The sequence below is a fragment of the Myxocyprinus asiaticus genome, chromosome 37, assembly GCF_019703515.2.
Source record: "Myxocyprinus asiaticus isolate MX2 ecotype Aquarium Trade chromosome 37, UBuf_Myxa_2, whole genome shotgun sequence".
NCBI classification, from domain to species: Eukaryota; Metazoa; Chordata; class Actinopteri; order Cypriniformes; family Catostomidae; genus Myxocyprinus; species Myxocyprinus asiaticus.
Genome location: NC_059380.1, coordinates 20,081,225 through 20,100,531, shown reverse-complemented (window position 1 = coordinate 20,100,531; position 19,307 = coordinate 20,081,225). Strand labels below are relative to the sequence as shown.

The following is a 19,307-nucleotide window of genomic DNA, read 5'->3' as shown; positions in this document are numbered from 1 at the left end:
AGCACTACAACTTAACATAAGATGTTTTACCTCATGAATTTCATTATTTTTTTTTTATGTACAGTAATTTCAAATCAGATGACTGCAACACGCTCCAAAAAAGCTGAGATGTGCAATTTAAGATTAATAACAATTTGACAAGTTAAAATAACCAGGCAATGTGAAACAGGATATGTTAAACAGGTGAGGCAATCATGTCATAGTATATAAGGAGCCTCCAAAAACAGCCTAGTCCTTCAAGAGCAAGAATCATTCAAGACTTGTCAATTTGCCAACAGATGAAGAATTTTGGGCATTTCACCCACTGCAGTGCACAATATAGTTAAAAGATTCAAAGAATCTGGTCAAATCTTGGTGCGTAAAGGGCAAGATGAAAACCACTTCTGAATGCACGTGATCTCTGAACCCTCAGACATCACTGTCTTAAAAAACATTCATCTGTAATAGATATCATGAACATGGGCTTGGGATTACTTTATTAAACCTTTGTTAGTCAACACCATTCGTCGCTGCATCCACAGATGCAAGACTTTACTATGCAAAGCAGAAGTCCTACATCAACACTGTCCAGAAGTGCTGCTGACTTCTCTAGGCTCGGTCTCATCTTAGATGGAAAGTAGAACAGAGGAACCATGTTTTTGGTCCTATGAGTCCACATTTCAAATAGTTTTTGAGAAACATAGGCGTTGTGTTCTCTGGGCCAAAGAGGAAAAGGACCATCCAAGCTCTTATCAGCATCAGTTCTATCAGGAAGACTCACAGATTTGAGTAAAGTTTTAGATTACATTTATTTGATGAATATAAAACAGGAAATGCAATGTCTCTCTTTGGCGTAAGCCCCGTCTGGCAGTCCGAAGTTGTTGTACTTGGAACCATCAGATCCTGCCGGAGATAGCAGGCAGGGGCGAGGAGCCCACCTCCATGCAGGACAGGATTCAACTGGTGGTGGTGGGGTGGTGGAGGTTGCCGTGCAGCAATGTGATAGATTGTGAGCAGACTTATAAGGCAGTGGCTTCCATGTGATTGTCTAGGAGTTACCTAGCTAATGGTGCGATGATGTACAGCTGCTAGTCTTCCCACTAGAACTACACTGCACTTACATTTCCAAAAGCCAGTGTTTGTATGGGCCATGGGTGCGTCAGTGCCCATGGCATGGGTAACTCGCACATCTGTGAGGGCACCATTAATGCAGACAGATAAGTACAAATTTTGGAGCAGCATATACTGCCATCAAGCACCTTCATTTCCTGAGATGTCCCAGCATTTTCAGCAGGACAACTTCAAACCACATACTGGCCAAATAAGCAGAGAGTCCGGGTGCTAGATTGGCCTGTCTGCAGTCCTGACCATCTCCAATTGAGAAAGTGTGGTGCATTATGAAGCGCATAATACGGCAATGAAGACCCCATACAATTGTGCAGCTGAAGACCTGCATAATGGATGAATGGGGGAAAATTCCACTTTTTAAACTTATGTCTTCAGTGCCTAAATGCTTAATAAGTGTTATTAGAAGAAACGGTGATGTTTCACAGTGGTAAACTCTCGACTGTCCCAACTTTTTTGGAGTGTGTTGCAATCATCTGATTTGAAATTATTGTACATAAAAAAAAAAACAATGCAATTCACAAGGTAAAACATCATATAATGTTTAGTTGTAGCGCTTTCAATATAGCAAAGGGTGAATATAATTTACAAATCAATCCTTTTTGTTTTTATTAGCATTTTTGATACTGTCCCAACTTTTTCAGAATTAGGGTTTTATATATATATATATATATATATATATATATATATATATATATATATATAAAGGATATTGTAAGGATACATTTAACTCCTGCCGGAGCACTGTAGGAAGCGGGTGTCTCGCTGAAGCGCTGCGATGTTTGACAGCAAGCCTCTGAAGCGAAGAACCCGTTACCGATAAGTGTCCTCGATGGCGAGGTGGACAAAACTTCACCGGAACACACAGGGGAGCAGTAAACTTTCTCACTGAATGTGCTAGGAGCACAGGTGATGAGTCATCCTGCTGGCATCTCGCTGAGAAGAATTGTCCGCTGAATTGTGTATCCCGATGGCGAAGCAGTAGAGGGTATCCTAGTGGAAGTCAAATGTTCGTAGTTGTGAAGGAAAAATTTAATAATGCTTGCGCACCAGCTTATATATGCCTACTGCATGCCTCAATGGGCGGGGCTCAAACATCATTGTGAATCAGAAGATTGGCGTTATTTTACAAGGGTTTCAATTAGGTTGTCGAGGAAAGTATTTTCCCCATAACAATGCTGAGTGGACTGAATCGAAAGGGAACCCCAAAAATCTATACATGTTCCTTGTATTTCAATTTAGCACCAGTTTGTGTCCATTTCCTTTTTAGCATTTCTTATTTTTTTTTCAGGGGTGGGGGTTTGATTTTCCATTGAAGCAAAAGCTCTGTCACGTCACTCATTGGGCATCATTTTTAAAGTAGGACATCCTCTTACATAATGACCTTCTCACACAGAATCAACATCATGTTAACATTTTTAATCTTTAAATCCTCTAAAAATTGCACATTCACTTTCATCGCAAGTGCCTCACTGTAACCTCCATTTTTGCTTTTTTTAAAGAAAAGGAGGGACAAGTCTAAATTAATTTTTCTGGTAACCAACATTATGCCACAAATGCTGTCGATTGAGCTTAACTTGTATTGCACCCGGAATTCCTTTAAGAGTTTAACTCAACGATTCTATCTGCATTATGATGTATTGTACGCAAGAATCTTCCAGCAACCATTTTGGACTATGTAATGACTAAATGACCTATTAAACTGCTTGTAAAGTGTTGGTATGAGACTTAAATATTTGTCTGACCAAATGGCAGATAGGGGTTGTGTTTGGGAATTTTGTTTGGAAACAGACATAATTTTGTGAAATCTGACATAGTGGTACAAAAATGACTCACTTCACCCTTAATAGCATAAAAAAATGTAAGTTTACCCAAAAAGAAAAATGTGAAAAAAGCCTTTTGTGCTTGTGTTAATGGAAAAATCCTTGTGGAAAACACAATGACTTCCAACACATTTGTGGAAACTACAGCACTTTTTGCAAACATCTGGAGAATCCTATTATGTAACTATTAAAAAAAAAACAAAAAAAAAAACAAATTCCATCATTAACATTTTTTAACAACTTCTGTCTGGAAGTAATGGAAACAAACAAAACAATAAAGTCACACATTCACATCCTTTAATGGAGGTTAGTTTCATACAGGTTCCAACATCGAAAAGAATCCAGAATGTCAAATATAGTTAGAAGCATAGCCTTGTAGTGATGTGTATTTCAGTTTCCTATAGCTTTTTTCCCTTGTAAAACGACCACTCAATATATCAAAATCCTCTGATTTCTATTCCTCCCCTGAGTACTTTAACGCTGTAATAGAAAGGGGTTTACAAAATATGAAGATGAAACAAAAGCTCTGCAGTATTTACAAGGATGGCAGCACACATTACACATTTACAAAGGGTCTACCGACATAGTAAAGCTATAGCCTTGTAGGTAAACTTGACAGTAAACAACCGTTTTAACATGTACAGCTTACAACATTCCCAACTAATAAGACAAAAATAGAACAAAGAAATTTGTGAACAAATAAAAAAATACAACATTGATACTGAATCCATGAAGGCACGACAGAAAACATCCGATGCCACAAAAAGGCTCTTAAGCATACTGACAATGAGTTAAAGATTTGTTGAGTAGACATGGTGTAACACAACCTTAAAAAGTGAACCAAAGACAAATCAAAATGTAATTTAGACTTAATTAGTGCCTCTTATGGAAGTGCAGAGCAATCGAGATGTGGAATCTTGTAAAATCTCATGGCTGTGAAACCTGTTGTGAAGTGTGCCCTGCAAAATTCAATATTTCTGCAACCTTGTAAAATCTTGACAGATCTAAAACTATTGTGTGGACTGAATTAGGCCACATACCAACAGCCATAGAAAACAACCTTTAGGCAAAACGTGGCACTCATTTTTTTAAAGAAGACAGACATAGACAGATATAGGCCCACTATACTCCTAGTTCAGGAAATTACATAAAAATAGATGTTTTAAAAATTAGTTAAAACACTGTCCAAACACTATCCAGCTCCCACAATAGCATATATTACGCATAAAGCACCTCTGGCAATCTTCTTGTCTCTTTTCTTTTTGAACTCTCCTTTCATTAAACAGAATCCTTTCATTGGAATAGTAGTGACCCTGTTCCCACCTAGGTTCTTTACACTGCCGTGCCTCCTTGTGGCAGGAAGCTGGAGTTACTCAGTATTCCTGGTCAGACTGGGGTGTGGCAGGACACCAATGGAAAAACAGGACAGTCAGTCATTGGTTACTGTAGGATAATTGACACTCAGACCCGACTGGTGGGATGGACGTGGTAGGTGCAGTTTTGGGTGTCGTTTCCTTCACTGACATCCTCGGAACAGCCACTATTTTCCCTCTGCAGGGCTGAGAGGGGGAGAGAGAGAGAGAAAGATAGAGAGACAAACAAAGAAAAATATTTGCATGTTTTAAAAAAGCATTCGACTCAATTTGGCACGTTGGTTTATTTTACAAAGTTCTTCAAATTGGCATTGGCGGAAAAACATTTGATATTATACAATCCCTATATGCAAACAGTAAATGTGCAATCAAAATGAGAAATCACAGAACAGTGTTCTTCCACCAGGGACACGGAGTGAGACAGGGATGCAGTCTGAGTCCAACCCTATTTAACATCTATATAATATATTTTTGCAGCAGCTCTGGAGCAGCCCAGTATCCCTGGCCTCACTCTACATGACACTGAGGTCAAATGTCTGCTGTATGCAGATGATTTAATCCTGCTGTCTCCCACAGCAGAGGGTCTTCAGCAGAGCTTGTCCCTGCTGGAGGAGTACTGTCAGGAGTGGGCCCTTACAGTCAACCTGGACAAAACCAGAGACATGGTATTCCAGAAGAAGACCAGATCTCAGGGAAACAAATACCAGTTCACCTACAGAGGAGAGGTCCTACAGCACAGCACCAGCTACAATTACCTGGGCACTGCGATCAGTGCATCTGGGGGTTTCGTTCTGGCTGTAAATGCATTGAGTGAAAAGGCAGAGGGCATTTTATGCAATTAAATCTCAATTTGGCCATATGAAATTACCAATTAAAACATGGATTAAATTATACAACTCAATCATTAAAGCAATTCTATTATATGGATGTGAAATTTGGGGGCCGGTCTTACATTTTCAAAATTGGGATAAAACTGCTATAGAAAAAATTCAGTTGAAATTTGCAAGAAATATTTTGGGGGTACATGGAGGCACTTCCAATACCAGCTGCAGGACTGAATTAGGCTTGTATCCCCTAATCATTGAAATACAGAAGAGATCTGTTCAATTCTGGCATCACCTCCATCAGTCTGAGCCCGAGTCTATAAAATATAAAGCCCTCCTCGCCAATGAGATCCCACCAGTGTCTCATCCTCTTTGTTTTTACACTGGCTCTTAAACTAGTTAATGAAACTCAACCCGTGATTGACTCCAGGTACCACTCTAAAATCATTATTAAAGACATTGAAACAAATCTAAAAGATACTCATGATAAAACATTAAAAACTCAATTTGACCTATCAATTAAACAATTTAAAGAGAGAAAACTCCTCTCAAAATACAGATTAAGTGATCATCATCTAGAAATAGAGAGAGGAAGATATAAGAAAGCCTGGACAACGAGAGAGAGCAGAGAATATGCAGATACTGTGACCCAAAGCAAATAGAGGATGAGAAACTTTCTTCTCATCTGTCCCAAGTACCACACTGTGAGTGACATGTTTTTCCTCAAATTTGAAACAATGAATCCATCATTACTACTAATGTTGTATTTATTATTGTATTATTATCTTATTTAAAACAGTTTGTATTTACATAAGATTAAAATGCTTTGGTAATACTATACTCCAACTGTCATGCCAATAAAGCTGAATTTAATTTTATTGAGAGAGAGAGAGAGAGAGAGAGAGAGAGAGAGAGAGATTACTGGGGAGTTTCTCCATAAGGCTGTGTCCACCAAAGCGTTTTTTTGCCAGCTGAAACGTCCAGCTGGGAGCGCTTGAAAGGCGCAGCGTTTTGTCAGCTGAGACGCTTTGGTTGCTATGATACGGAATATCCGCGGAAGTAATGTGTTGCAAGTACCTAATTTCGCAGATAGTTTGTGTTAAGTACTGAATGTAAAAATGTCGGCACAAGGAAGAGTACTTGCTCTGGCCCTTGCTCTGGATGAAGGGAAGGCTTAAGCATTATTCTTTCATATTAATATTGTGGTAGTCGGGGAATGTCATCTGTTACAGACATGAATACTGAGACCAGCAAACTTCTCCATTGTTGTTCAGTCGTTGTACAAGTAGGATATGGCGGTTGGTCGGTGTGGTATTTGTCTCGCCCCTCCTCCACTGTGATTGGACTGCTGGGTAAAAAGTGACAGTGACGAGCCAACTCTCGCGACCAGAAAAAAAAAAAAAAAAAAAAAAAAAAAACGGCAAGTGCGCAATGTGAAATAGACGCTAAGTGCCTCGTCACTTTGCTGGCTTTTTTAAATAGGCGGCTCTCCCATTGCAAACAACTGAAAAAATACGCTGGCCTCAGGAAAAAACGCTTTGGCGGACACAGTACACACAAAACCAGTCGAGCACGTCCAAGTCATTTTTAACCCAAAATATAAATAAATTATATTTTGTATAAAGAAAATGAAGCCTATTTTTAATATTTAAAGGTGCAATCAGTAACCTTTTTGTTTCTGTCATCTTGGATATACATTAAAACCTAGTGGTGTGGATGCAGCACCATTCAAAAACAATCGTTTTCAGCTACTGATACTAATGTAGAAATTTACTATTACAGTAAGCCATGATTAATTTAATCCAAGAGTGAAAGTGCCCAATAACAGCGCGGTTACTGAAATAAAAGCAGTAGTATTTGACTGGTCTTGTGATTCTATCATGGCAGCCCCCATAATGGACCCCTTTCCATGTAGAATAAAACAGCTTTTATAAGGTAACTGATATGACTGGAGTCTTTATCTTATGTGAGTGTTCATGATTTTATAAATACATTTCTAAATTACAATTCATTTCTTTAGGAGTAAAACTTTTTTATGAGGAAAAAATTACTGTGTGCACCTTTAATATTGCATTGTGACATATGCCGATTAAGCACCCCCTCCCAGTTCTCATTACTGTAATGAGATTTCTTTGCTCACTTGATACTTAATGGGACAGATCACCCACAAATGAAAATTCTGTTATCATTTACAGTACATAAAAGGAGACGTTAGGCAGAATGTTAAGGACTGACAACCTCAGTCACTTTCACTGCACTTTCTTTTGTGTTCCACTGAAGAAGATGGAAGACACATGAGTGTGAGTAAAATGATGACAGAATTTTCATTTTTGGATGAACTACACATTTGAAATACATTTGTACAGTTTACATTTCTGTGTAATTCCATTACAAGGGGTTCTGATTCTTGATATAACAAAAGTGCAATAGATAATGTTGTGATCACTGTACATAGTGTAAATGGTCATACAATGTTTACTCTTGTCTATAACATTTACTTTCAAATTGGTGAATTTAAGGTAATACTGTATATATTTGCCTATATATTGTACCTTGATTATAATGTATACCTTTCTAATGACCAGTATTTTGATATATATGCGGTACACTTATATAGTACTACATACTGTACAGTGTTATAGTCTGGCTGCTAAATTAATGTATGCAAATATTTAAAAAAATTATTGAATCGTTATGTTTTGCATTACCGTACTAAGAATATATATATATATATATATATATATATATATATATATATACACACACACACACACACACACACACACACACACACAATGTAGATGTAGATACACAGTTTGTTCACCACTGTGGTTACAACTTCAGAACGCGTAAATATTTGCTTTGCTTAAACATAACTTAATGTTTACAATAGTGTGTGTCTGAGTGAAAGGATATGCTAAATTACAAGAGGAAATGTAAATGTGAAATGTTTCAAGACTGACAGCTCTCTTCCTCATCTCCTTCGGCCAGCAGCAGGTGTCCATGGCAGGGGCTGGGCAGGGTGGACTGCATCTGGCCTTCTTGACTGGTTCCCAACTGCAGCCTGCGCATGTGACGAACTACTGCTGTGGCGTTAAATGCTTGCTGTGTATGAGAGAAATAAAGAGGTCATTAAAATCAGCAAACATGCTTTTCACCTGAAATATTGCAGTATTTGAAAGTATGAAATTTCTTATTTGAAGTCCTCTCACTGATGTCAAACAACAGATTTGCTTCATATGCACGGCTTTACCTTCCACTTGCTTTTGGCAAAGTTCTTTTTGATCTGGGCGCTGACAGATTCATGGATGTTCTTGTCCAGTGCTGTGTCTCCAGCGATCCTGAGGCATAAAAAAGATTTTCATGATACAGTTTCCTTTTCTGATGTCTTATCTGATTATATCTGGGTCAATGAAAGCAACAGCACATACATTCTTTTTAGCTAATCTAAATTTTCAATGAGCTCTTAAATGCCTGGTTCTGGATTTAGTTTTTGTCTAAACTTTTTTAGGCTTACTTAGCCTCAGATGTTGTTGGTAAGAATTCAGTTTAAAACAATACTTCACCCAAAATGAAAATACTGTCATCATTAACTTACTATCTTATCATTTCAAACCTGTGTGACTTTCTTTCTTCTGTGGCACACAAAAATAGAAGTTAAGCAGAATATTTGCGCTGCAATTTTCTATTCAATAGGGCTTTCGAGACAAAATAGCAGCACCATAAAAGTACCATAAAAACAGTCCACACAAATCGTGTGCTATATATTTTAAGTCTTCTGAAGCCTACTTTACAGTAATGTCTTTAGGATTTGTTGTCCTTGACATTGTATGAAAAAGAACACTATGAACAATCTTTAAAATTTTACCTTTTGTGTTCCACAGAAGAAAGAAAATCATATGTGTTTGTAAAAACATGAGGATATGTAAATTATGACAGAATTATCATTTTAACCTTAACATCATCTGAAACTTACATGTGAAATTTACTCATAATATTCTTACATCCTTTGACAGATGTTTGAAATGTTGAAAGGTGATGGCTTATGACACAATGTTTGTAGCCCTTTTCAAGTAGTAAAACCACGACATTTGGTTACAGTAATACTCACAGCAATACATTTCTGTATGTGAGCTGTAATGCATTAAATTGCAGCATGAAAGACTATATTGCTAAAGGCATTAAATTGCTATATGTGAGATTTACAGTAGAATTGTTAAAGATCAGTCTAAGTGTTTGCATCTGAATTCCTACCAGGGGTGCTGAAGAGCCTGTTCGCATGTGTAACGCAGGCTGGGATCTTTCTCCATTAAATGCACGATGAAATCTTTGGCTGAGAAAAGAGCAGCACATTGTTAAAGTTGCATGACATAACTCTTTCCATAGTGTCTTTAGAAAAGAAAAAATGAAAGAAAGAAACTTGGCTTAAATCTAGATTTCATTAGCGATGACCAGACATAATGTAAAGTAATGTGCTTTTAAGGAGTCTTGATCAGTACTCTTTAGCAAAAAAAAAAAAAAAAAAAAGAAGAAGACAGACACATTGACATGTCTTGCAAGCCAGTGACAAAAAATGTCACTGGGGGGAATTTTTGTCTTCACCACTAAAATGTTGCCCTTGGTCCATATTTTAAATGTCACTCTGATGCCATCTTCAAACTCCTTCCGGAGCATTCCATTGCTTTACCCAAGCCAGTTTTCCTCTAGCTATACAGCATTAATTATGATGCCAATATTAGTTATCTATGTCTAGTACTTGTTTTATGTAAGTAATGTTGGTGGGCAATGTTTAAAAATAAAGGATGGCGTATGAACTGTAAGATTAATGATTAAGTGTCCATTTCCCTGTGGCTCCAAAGTGATTAGTCACATGTCATTTATGGATCAGGTGACTGGCTAAAAAACAGCTGTGCCCAGAATTGAGTCCCCATGAGCAAAGATAGCAGAATTCATGCACCAGCTGAGCAAATATAATTGAGGCTGCCCTTGAGAATGGGAATGCTAACAGATAGTTTTCTATACATATTATAGACCCCCTTGGGAGGAAACTTACCTGAGTCAGAGATATCATCCCAGTATGGTGAATCAAACTCATACTCTGCCTTCAGAATCTGTTCAAAGAGCTTTGCATCATTTTCATCGTAAAATGGCGGATATCCACATAAACTGTGAGGAGACAGAGAAATGGTAACTCGTTACATGCTTGTCAGTTGAGTTATTGAGAATTCATTTAGTTCAGGCATACAGAAGATACAGGATACAGAGAGAAGATGGAAAGAAGATGGAAAAATATACACACAACTATAAGCAGCAGTGATCGCTATACTCACAGGATGTATGCGATGACTCCGATTGACCAGCAGTCCACTGCTTTACTGTACGGCTTCTGTGCCAGAACCTCAGGAGCTGAAGATCAGAACACAAATAAACGTAAATGAATACAGCTGCCATCTCCCTTCATCAAGTACAAAACATCAAGTACTGTCACAGAAACAAATTCCACATCCCATTCTCAATCACATCTTGTTTATTTAATTTATGGTAATTTGAATGGATTTTCAAATATGTCCAGACATAAACTCATGCTATGAGTATTTAAGTATGAATCTACATATTCAGGGATTATGATACTTTTATACCAAGCTTCACTTCTCTTTCAGAATAACCCATATCTAAACTCCCTGACACACACAGAACATGCTTCATGAAAACTGCAGTGTGCAGTTAGTGCTTAACATAAAATCTTCCAAGTGAAAAGTACATCCAATGGTATACAAAAAGTTCCAAAACACACACATATTCTGAAAACCTGAAAAATGTTAGAAAATCAGAAAACATTGCTGCAACAAAACATATAATATACTCTTTATGTTTATGGGTAGTTAACAAATAAAATGGACATGAACTGTTTGTGTCTACATCGAGATTTTAGATTCAAATCTATATATAAGGAATATTTATAGGAAAAGTGTTTATTTAAGGTGACCCTGACTGGTCACCCTTTAATGTTTTTTGGCAATTTGACCGACCAATTTGAATCAACATTAGATTTAGAAAAATGGCATTTTAAATAGTTTTAGTTAGTGAAGGCAAAATTACCGGTACTTCGATATCAAGTTGTTACAAAAATAAAAAAGATGTAACGATACCATTGTTTCAGCATTACCGCCAGTACCGAGCACCGACTCAAAACGACACCCGCACGCTATCTGACTGACAGACTGCTGGAAGCTTTTAAATGCTCACACGCTTATTAACGCGTGCCGTTACTCCTTTAACACTGAAATAGACAATTCATCAAATTAAAATAATTATATGTCCAAGTGTGATTATTAAACAGTGATTATTAAACCGGCAATTTAATTAAATACAGTCTGTATGTGCTGCACGCTTCAGCACACACGTGAATGTGTGAAGCTGATTATAAGCTGAAAACACAGAAAGCGCACATTTACTGTAAAGCGCGCAGCACCTGCACAGTATATATTTATATGATTAAATCACAGCATTTTGCACTTTAATAATCACATTGGGCCATATAACCACCTCCTTAACTAGAAATGTGAAACCACCATCAAAAACAGATGGAAAAGCCTTCATGTCAAATTAAAAGTTCAATTAAAAATATAGGCTTGAAATGAGAATTGGTACAGAAATATATAACTATTGTACAGTATAATGTAGTATTTACTGTAATAGTAATAATATTATTTAAGCAATAGTTCACAAGCATGAGTGCTGTTGTACTGAACAGAAGTTTTAATCAATGTTTTCATTTATACTGTGATGCTCTGTTGTGCAGCACTTTAGTTTTTTACAAAAAAAAAAAAAAACAAAAAGACCAATTTTGTGTTGTGGATTATGCTGTGAGGATCTTCACAGAAGCACTTAATTTGATTAAAAAATTCAATGGTTGTTGAAAAGTAATTGTTCTATTTTCACTAGATTAAAGTGTGATTAATTCATTTGATTAGACACTGTTTTGATGATGAAATTGAAAGACTTTAAAACATGGAACAGAAAACAATTTGGATGGAATTTAGAATAAAAATTAAATTGATTTCACAGGGTCCTTCTTAAAAACAACCTGAAACAATGCTCACATAATTAAGAAACTCTTCAAGGACACATGTAATTGTTTTAATTAATTAATTACATTGATACATTTAACTTTGTTAAATATGCAAAAGGAGTGTGTTCAATAGCATATAATGTATTTGTTTTGTTTTTTGTGTTATCAAAACTGGTATCAAGAATCGTGACATTTTACTGGTTTGGTACCGGCTACTGAAATTTTGGTATCATGACAACCCTAGTTTTAGTTGTGTATAGTATGTCACACTAAGGAAAGATGTGTTTTATTTGTGCATGGAGGCGTATCTTACCCACATATCCTGGTGTGCCACACGCTGTACTCATCACGCTGCCCGAACCTTCGATCTTTGACAGGCCGAAATCACTGATCATTATTTTGGAGTCTTCATCCATACTGTAATACAGCAGGTTCTCTGGCTGCAGCACAAATACAGACACACAAAACAACTTTACTATGAGACTATGGCCAAAGATGTTCTCTTAAACAATGGGTTAAGTGAACTACCACACACACACACACACACACACACACACACATTGATTGTCTCTATTCGTGTGTCAGCAGACATACATAATTAGTCCGAGCAAGAATTGGATTGATCATCCATTCCTGGCTATAAACAAACATGGCAAAGAGACTGACAGAACTCACATTAGCCGTAAGCTGGACAATTTGTTGATGTACAATAATCAGTAACTCTGTAGCATTATTTAATGTGCTGATTAACTGCTCTGATGGATGGCTAAAATATGTGTGTATTATACTGTGTGAGTGATGACTTCTTGCGTACACTAACACAGCTTGAGCAAAATAATAAATAATAAATACTTTTTTTTATTATTTACAATTATTTAATTCAATTTAAAATTCTAAAATAATGAATTAATATGGTTTATACAAATAAGTTTATGCATTTTTTTTATCAAAAGAATATCTATATCTATATTATTTAGAATTAATAAATCTTTTAAATAAAAATTGTGGCAAAACTTAAAAGCAAAAATGAACAACTCTTCACCTTGATTTTATTTTAAACTTTAAAAATGGGACCGGAGCCTTTGATTGATCCATTTACCTAGAACTACTTTCATGAACTCTAGGGACACAGACTCTACTATTAATATCTTCATTTGAAATCAGCTCCTTTAATCTGCTCATTCAGACCTGTCTCCCTCCAGGCCCACCAAGTCTCACCTTCAGATCTCTGTGCACGATGCCCATGTCATGTAGGTATTTCACAGCGTCCAAGATCTGTTGGATGAGCTTACTGGCGTCTTTCTCTGTGTAAAATCCTTTTTCCACAATCCTGTCAAAGAGTTCACCACCGGAAACCCTGCCAATGGAAAAACAGAGAGATGAGTGTCTTTCACACACACCATCACCCATGCTCTCTCTTTCTCATTTTTCTCCAGACAGACTGGTGCACAGCAGGATCACAGCAGAACCACATGGTGATGCTGTACCGTGTCATTATCACCAGATGAAGCTCTTTTACTCATTTAATGCTCAAGGACTTGGTAGTACAGTATTTCATTCTCTTTTTCACACATATCCACACACAGATTGTGGTTAAGTAAACTTCAAAGGTGACTCATCCTCATTCTGTAGAAGTAAGACAATATTATTCCTCAGAAATGGTGACACTACCTACATATACCAATACATTAATTGTTATTCTCATGAATTAACCTAACAGTACAATGGTAATATTGTTTTAGGACATGCATCATGAGAATAGCAAGGTTTTCGGGCATGTAGAATGGTAATAAAATGTTTTTGGGTGGTTTAGTATGGTAATGCCATGGTATTCTTTGGAGTACCATTTAAAAACCATAGTATATGAATACAGGAATATAATAGCTAATAAAAAAAAATAAGTACCACATTTTTATTATAGTATGAAAAGTACCATGTTGTATTACCATATGATTCCCTTACCATTTGATACTATTTTCCTGCATGACAGTAATGAAAATTTGGGCAGAAATGTGCTTGGTTGAAAAAAATTACACAAAATAAAATACATTTAGAGTACCATGTAAATACCATAATATAAAAATATAATAATGAATAAATTAAAGTATCTATATACATATATACTCACTCCTCTCCACCAGTAGCTGGTGTGTGGTGAGTGTACTGGTGCACTATGGCTGTCATCGCATCATCCAGGTAGATGCTGCACACTGTCACAGCTGTCTCCCTCACGTCTTCAAGGACTCTTATTTTGAAGTTGTCCTGCGGACAACATCTCCCATGTTTCACGGCCCTCATCACTTCCATCTGTTCCTTATTATCCTCACCTGTCTTCCATTCCCTCATTTAGCTCCTTTTGTATAAATATCTAGTTTTGCCCATTCCTTTGTCAGTCCTTGAAGTGTTACGTTGTGTTGAAGTGTTATGTTGTGGTATAATGTTTAGCTTTATTGTTTTGTTCCACTCCAGCGTTTGTTATTAAAAAGACTTAAAGTATCTACTCCTGCCTCTCTTCCTCTTCCACTCCACGTACCCAGCGTTACAGAAGGACTGACCTACAAAGAATACGGATTCACTTACCTGCTCATCCTAACTTCCTCCTCTACTCCAGCGATCCCACTCTCCTAGAAAGCCGGACCTCTACGAGCACATCACAGAGCATGGAGCTAACAGGTGTATATATGGAACTGTTCAGGCAGGATCTTCCCCTCTTGGAATATTCCACCAAGTTCATCCAACTTGCTGCTTCAACCCCCATATCAGACATGTACCTCAAAACCATTTATGGTATAACACTTCAAGGACTGACAAAGGAATGGGCAAAACTAGAGGATATTTATACAAAAGGACCGTACAGCGCTTCCGGAGGCAGAGAATCTTTCTCTAGCAGATTATATCCTAGCTAAACTGAACATACATTATCCCCAGCAATCTTCTATTACCACAGTAACTCCTCTCCCAGCTTTCTCCACACCTTCCACGGCTCCTTGCTCTATGCCTTCCACGGCTCCTCCTTCCAAACCTTCCACGACTCCTCCTTCCAAGCCTGCCATGGTCAACGAGCCAGCGCCCACGCCTGCCACGGTCAAGGAGCCAGCACCCACGCCTGCCACAATCAATGAGCCAGTGCCCACGCCTGCCATGGTCAAGGAGCCAGAGCCAGTGCCTGTAGCCTCGACCATCCCAGAGCCAGTGCCTGTAGCCTCGACCGTCCCAGAGCCATTGCCTGTAGCCTTGACCATCCCAGTGCCAATACCTGTTGCCTCTACCGCCCCTGAGCCAGTTCTTGCCAGGTTAATAGACCTGGAATTGCTCCCCGCCCTGGTTCCCACCCTGACTACCCTTCATCATCCGCTGGTTCCAGCCAGCTTAATGGACACTCTGGTTCGATCCAGTACCCTGGCCCTTCCTTGTCCGCTGGTTCCACTCAAGACACCTCCTCCTCCTCCTCCTGGACAGCTGGGTCCCCCCAAGTCACCGGCTCGACCATCGGCCCCTGAGATTTCACAGGCAAGGGGATCTGTCGACCCTCTGACTCCGCCTTGGCCCTCTGAGCCCTGGACTCCACCATGGCCCTCCGATCCCTTATCAACACCTCGGTTCTACATCCCCTCATCTCCACCGTGGGCCATCAGCCATTCAGTGTCACCGGGGTCCCTCGTCCCTCCAGCTCTGCCTTGGTCCGTCGGTCACCTGGCTCCACCAGGGACCTCCTCCCCTCCAGATTCACTTGGTCCTCAGTCCCACCGGCTCCGCCTCAGTCCTCCAATCACCCAGCTCCACCTTGGACCTCCGAGCCCCCGGCTCAACCATGGTCCCTCGAGCCTTCGGCTACACTCCGGGCACTAAGATCCCCAGTTCTGCCCCTTGAGCCTCTCACTGCTACACCTTCCATTGCTCCGCTCCTCGAGCCTCTCACCAAGCCCTGCTCGCACAGGAGCGTCATTTCCAGGAGCTCCTCCAATCCAGTCTGAGGATCGGCAGGCTCTTCGGAGCTGGTTAGCTCCAGGTGGATCCTCCGCCGTGACCCCGGAGGCAGCGATGAAGCCGCACCTCCTCCTGACGAAGATGGGCCCTCAGGGCGTCTCAGAGGCATTCCTGGGCCTCTTTGAGCACTCAGCCACTGCCTCCGGCTGGCCTCAAGCCCAGTGGGCACTCCACTTGCTACTGCTGCTTTCCGGGGAGGCCCAACTCACGGCGCAACAACTGCCAGCTGCGGACCGCCTGGACTATGTGAAACTGAAGACCGCTGTCCTGTAAAGTGTGGGCCGCACCCCCGAACAACATCGCCAGTGGTTCCGCTCCATTACGCTGAGTGAGGTGGCCGCCCATTTGCAATCACCTGAACACAAGAAAAAGGTGATTCAGAACGAATTAGAGGCAATGCTCGAGATTGGGGTAATAGAAGATTCGCTCAACGATTGGGCGAGCCCGGTTGTTCTTGTACCTAAGAGTGACGGGTCAGTCCGGTTTTGTGTTGATTACCGGAAAGTCAACGCAGTGTCTAAATTTGACATGTACTCAATGCCCCGAATTGACGAACTGCTCAATCGGTTGGGTGCGGCTCAATTTTATTCGACATTGGATTTAACTAAGGGATATTGGCAGATCCCCTTAACTCCATTATCCTGAGAAAAAAACGGCCTTTTCCACACCGTTCGGATTACACCAATTCGTCACTCTTCCGTTCGGTTTGTTCGGGGCTCCTGCCACATTCAAGTGCCTCATGGATAAGATGCTCCGGCCACACGCTCCGTATGCCGCTGCCTACTTAGATGATATCATTATATACAGTAATGATTGGTAGAGGCATATGCAGCATCTGAGAGCCTTCCTGAGGTCGCTGAGGCAGGCGGGGCTCATGGCAAACACGAAAAAGTGCGCAATTGGGCGGGTGGAAATATGGTATCTGGGCTTCCACTTGGGTCATAGGCAGGTACGTCCCCAGATTGATAAGACCGCAGCGATAGCGGCCTGCCCACACCCTAAGTCCAAAAAGGAGGTGAGACAGTTCATGGGGCTGGCTGGCTATTACAGAAGGTTTGTTCCTAATTTTTCTGATGTCACCAGCCCCTTGACTGATCTCACTAAAAAGGGGGCACCAGATCCGGTCCAGTGGACGGAGGCATGCCAACAAGCTTTCACGAGAGTGAAATCTGCACTCTGTGGTGGGCCGCTTTTACATGCTCCTAACTTCTCTCTCCCCTTTGTTTTAGAGACGGATGCATCAGAGAAGGGGTTGGGGGACATGCTCTCACAGGAGGTGGAGGGTGTGGAGTGCCCCGTGCTGTACATTAGTCGTAAGCTCTCTTTGAGAGAGAGACTAAGTACAGCACCATCAAGAAAGAGTATCTTGCTATCAAGTGGGAGGTCCTAACCCTCCGCTACTACCTGCTGGGGCGGGTCTTCATCCTCCATTCAGATCACGCCCCGCTTCAGTGGCTCCACCGCATGAAGGATGCCAACGCGCGGATCACTCGTTGGTACTTGGCACTTCAGCCCTTCAAATTTAAGGTGGTCCACAGGCCAGGGCCGCAGATGGTTGTGGCTGATTTCCTCTCCAGGAATGGGGGGGGGGGAGTTGGCAGGCCAGACGTGGCCCAGGCATGAGTCGGGTGGTGGGGGTACGTGGAGCGGGACATGGTTGTGTGTCTGTCACTGGGGAGAGAGGAAGCGGTAAGGGCCATCACCTGGTGATTAATGATGCGTAACACCTGTTTCTCGTTACAGTAACAACGGAGATGTGCTTGAAAAGGCTGCCGAGAACGCCAGTGAGGCAGAGAGAGTTGCGTGAAGCTGAAAAGCCACATCTGTATCCGAAAGACTGTTTTGTGTTGCGTGAAGCTGAAAAGACTGCTCTTTGTTTATGAAGCTGAAAAACCTGCTCTTTGTTTATGAAGCTGAAAAGCATATACTTTGTCTGTGAAGCTGAACGCTTGAATAAAAGCTGATTTACCTGGACTGTCAACCCGCTTCCCACTTCCTTCCTGTTGCAACCTTTACAACTGTATATACTATTTTAAATGAAAGGGTAACACTTTACAATAAGGTTCCATTTGTTAACATTAGTTAATGCACTAAGAACTAACATGAACTAACAATTGTATTTTTATTAACTAACATTGAATAACATTAATAATGTAAAAAAAATATATTGTTCATTGTTAGTTCATAACACCTAATGCATTAACTTTATCATTAACAAATACAACCTTATTGTAAAGTATTACCAATTAAAGTATAAAAAGTACTGTGGTGTACAGGATACCAAAGTACCATGGCATTAACATGTTGTACTATTACCATTTGATAGCATCTCTCTCTTTTTGTTTTTTTTGCACTAAAGTAATGAGAATTTGGGCAGAACTGTTTTAAAATGTTATGAAAACAATGTCACAAAGTAAAAAATCTTAATGGTTTTCTTTATGCAAAACATGTATGCTAATTTCTTTTTTACTTTTTCTTTTGATTTTATGGTGAAATATGACTCATTTCATCATCAGATTCACCCATTTGCAGTTGGACGAGACAACATCTGTTTATTTGAAATCTCTGTTGACTCCTAACAGTGATAAACCAATATTTTGCCCAGACTGATTAAATTGCCGATATTTAGTCATTTTGAGATAAGGCTGTAAGTATTAAAATCTACTGATAGCCTTTCAATTGTAAAATAAACAATTAGTTTCTATTTTTCTATTTTATTTTTTTGCTTTTCTCCCCAATTTGAACTGCCCAATTCCCAATGCATTCTAAGTCCTCGTGATGGTGTAGTGACTTGCCTAAATCTGGGTGGTGGAGGTTGAATCTCAGTTGCCTCCGTGTCTTAGACCGTCAATCCACACAACTTATGTGGCTTGTTGAGCGCGTTACCGTGGAGACCTAGCGTGTGTGCAGGCTTCACACCATCCACCGCGACATCCACGCACAACTCACCCCATGCCCCACTGAGAGCGAGAACCACATTATAGCGACCACGAGGAGGTTACCCCATGTGACCCTACCCTCCCTAGCAACCGGGCCAATTTGTTTGCTTAGGAGACCTGGTTGGAGTCACTCAGCACGCACTGGATTCGAACTCGTGACTCCAAGGGTGGTAGTCAGCGTCTTT

At 39.9% G+C, this 19,307-nt stretch overlaps 1 protein-coding gene across 2 annotated transcripts in view; it reads right to left on the bottom strand.

The window, feature by feature from the left end:
- Positions 1 to 3,202: 3,202 nt before the first annotated feature.
- Positions 3,203 to 19,307, bottom strand: part of LOC127427951 (calcium/calmodulin-dependent protein kinase type 1-like) — a 70,462-nt gene continuing 54,357 nt past the window's right edge. For both annotated transcript variants that reach the window (XM_051675925.1, XM_051675926.1), the window contains exons 5-12: positions 13,415 to 13,553; positions 12,510 to 12,636; positions 10,455 to 10,530; positions 10,178 to 10,290; positions 9,379 to 9,457; positions 8,378 to 8,465; positions 8,088 to 8,229; positions 3,203 to 4,486 (exon numbers count right to left, since the gene is read on the bottom strand). In XM_051675925.1, coding sequence (XP_051531885.1) covers positions 4,389 to 4,486; positions 8,088 to 8,229; positions 8,378 to 8,465; positions 9,379 to 9,457; positions 10,178 to 10,290; positions 10,455 to 10,530; positions 12,510 to 12,636; positions 13,415 to 13,553 — 862 coding nt within the window. In that variant the 3' untranslated portion in view covers positions 3,203 to 4,388. The remainder of the gene's footprint in view (positions 4,487 to 8,087; positions 8,230 to 8,377; positions 8,466 to 9,378; positions 9,458 to 10,177; positions 10,291 to 10,454; positions 10,531 to 12,509; positions 12,637 to 13,414; positions 13,554 to 19,307) is intronic.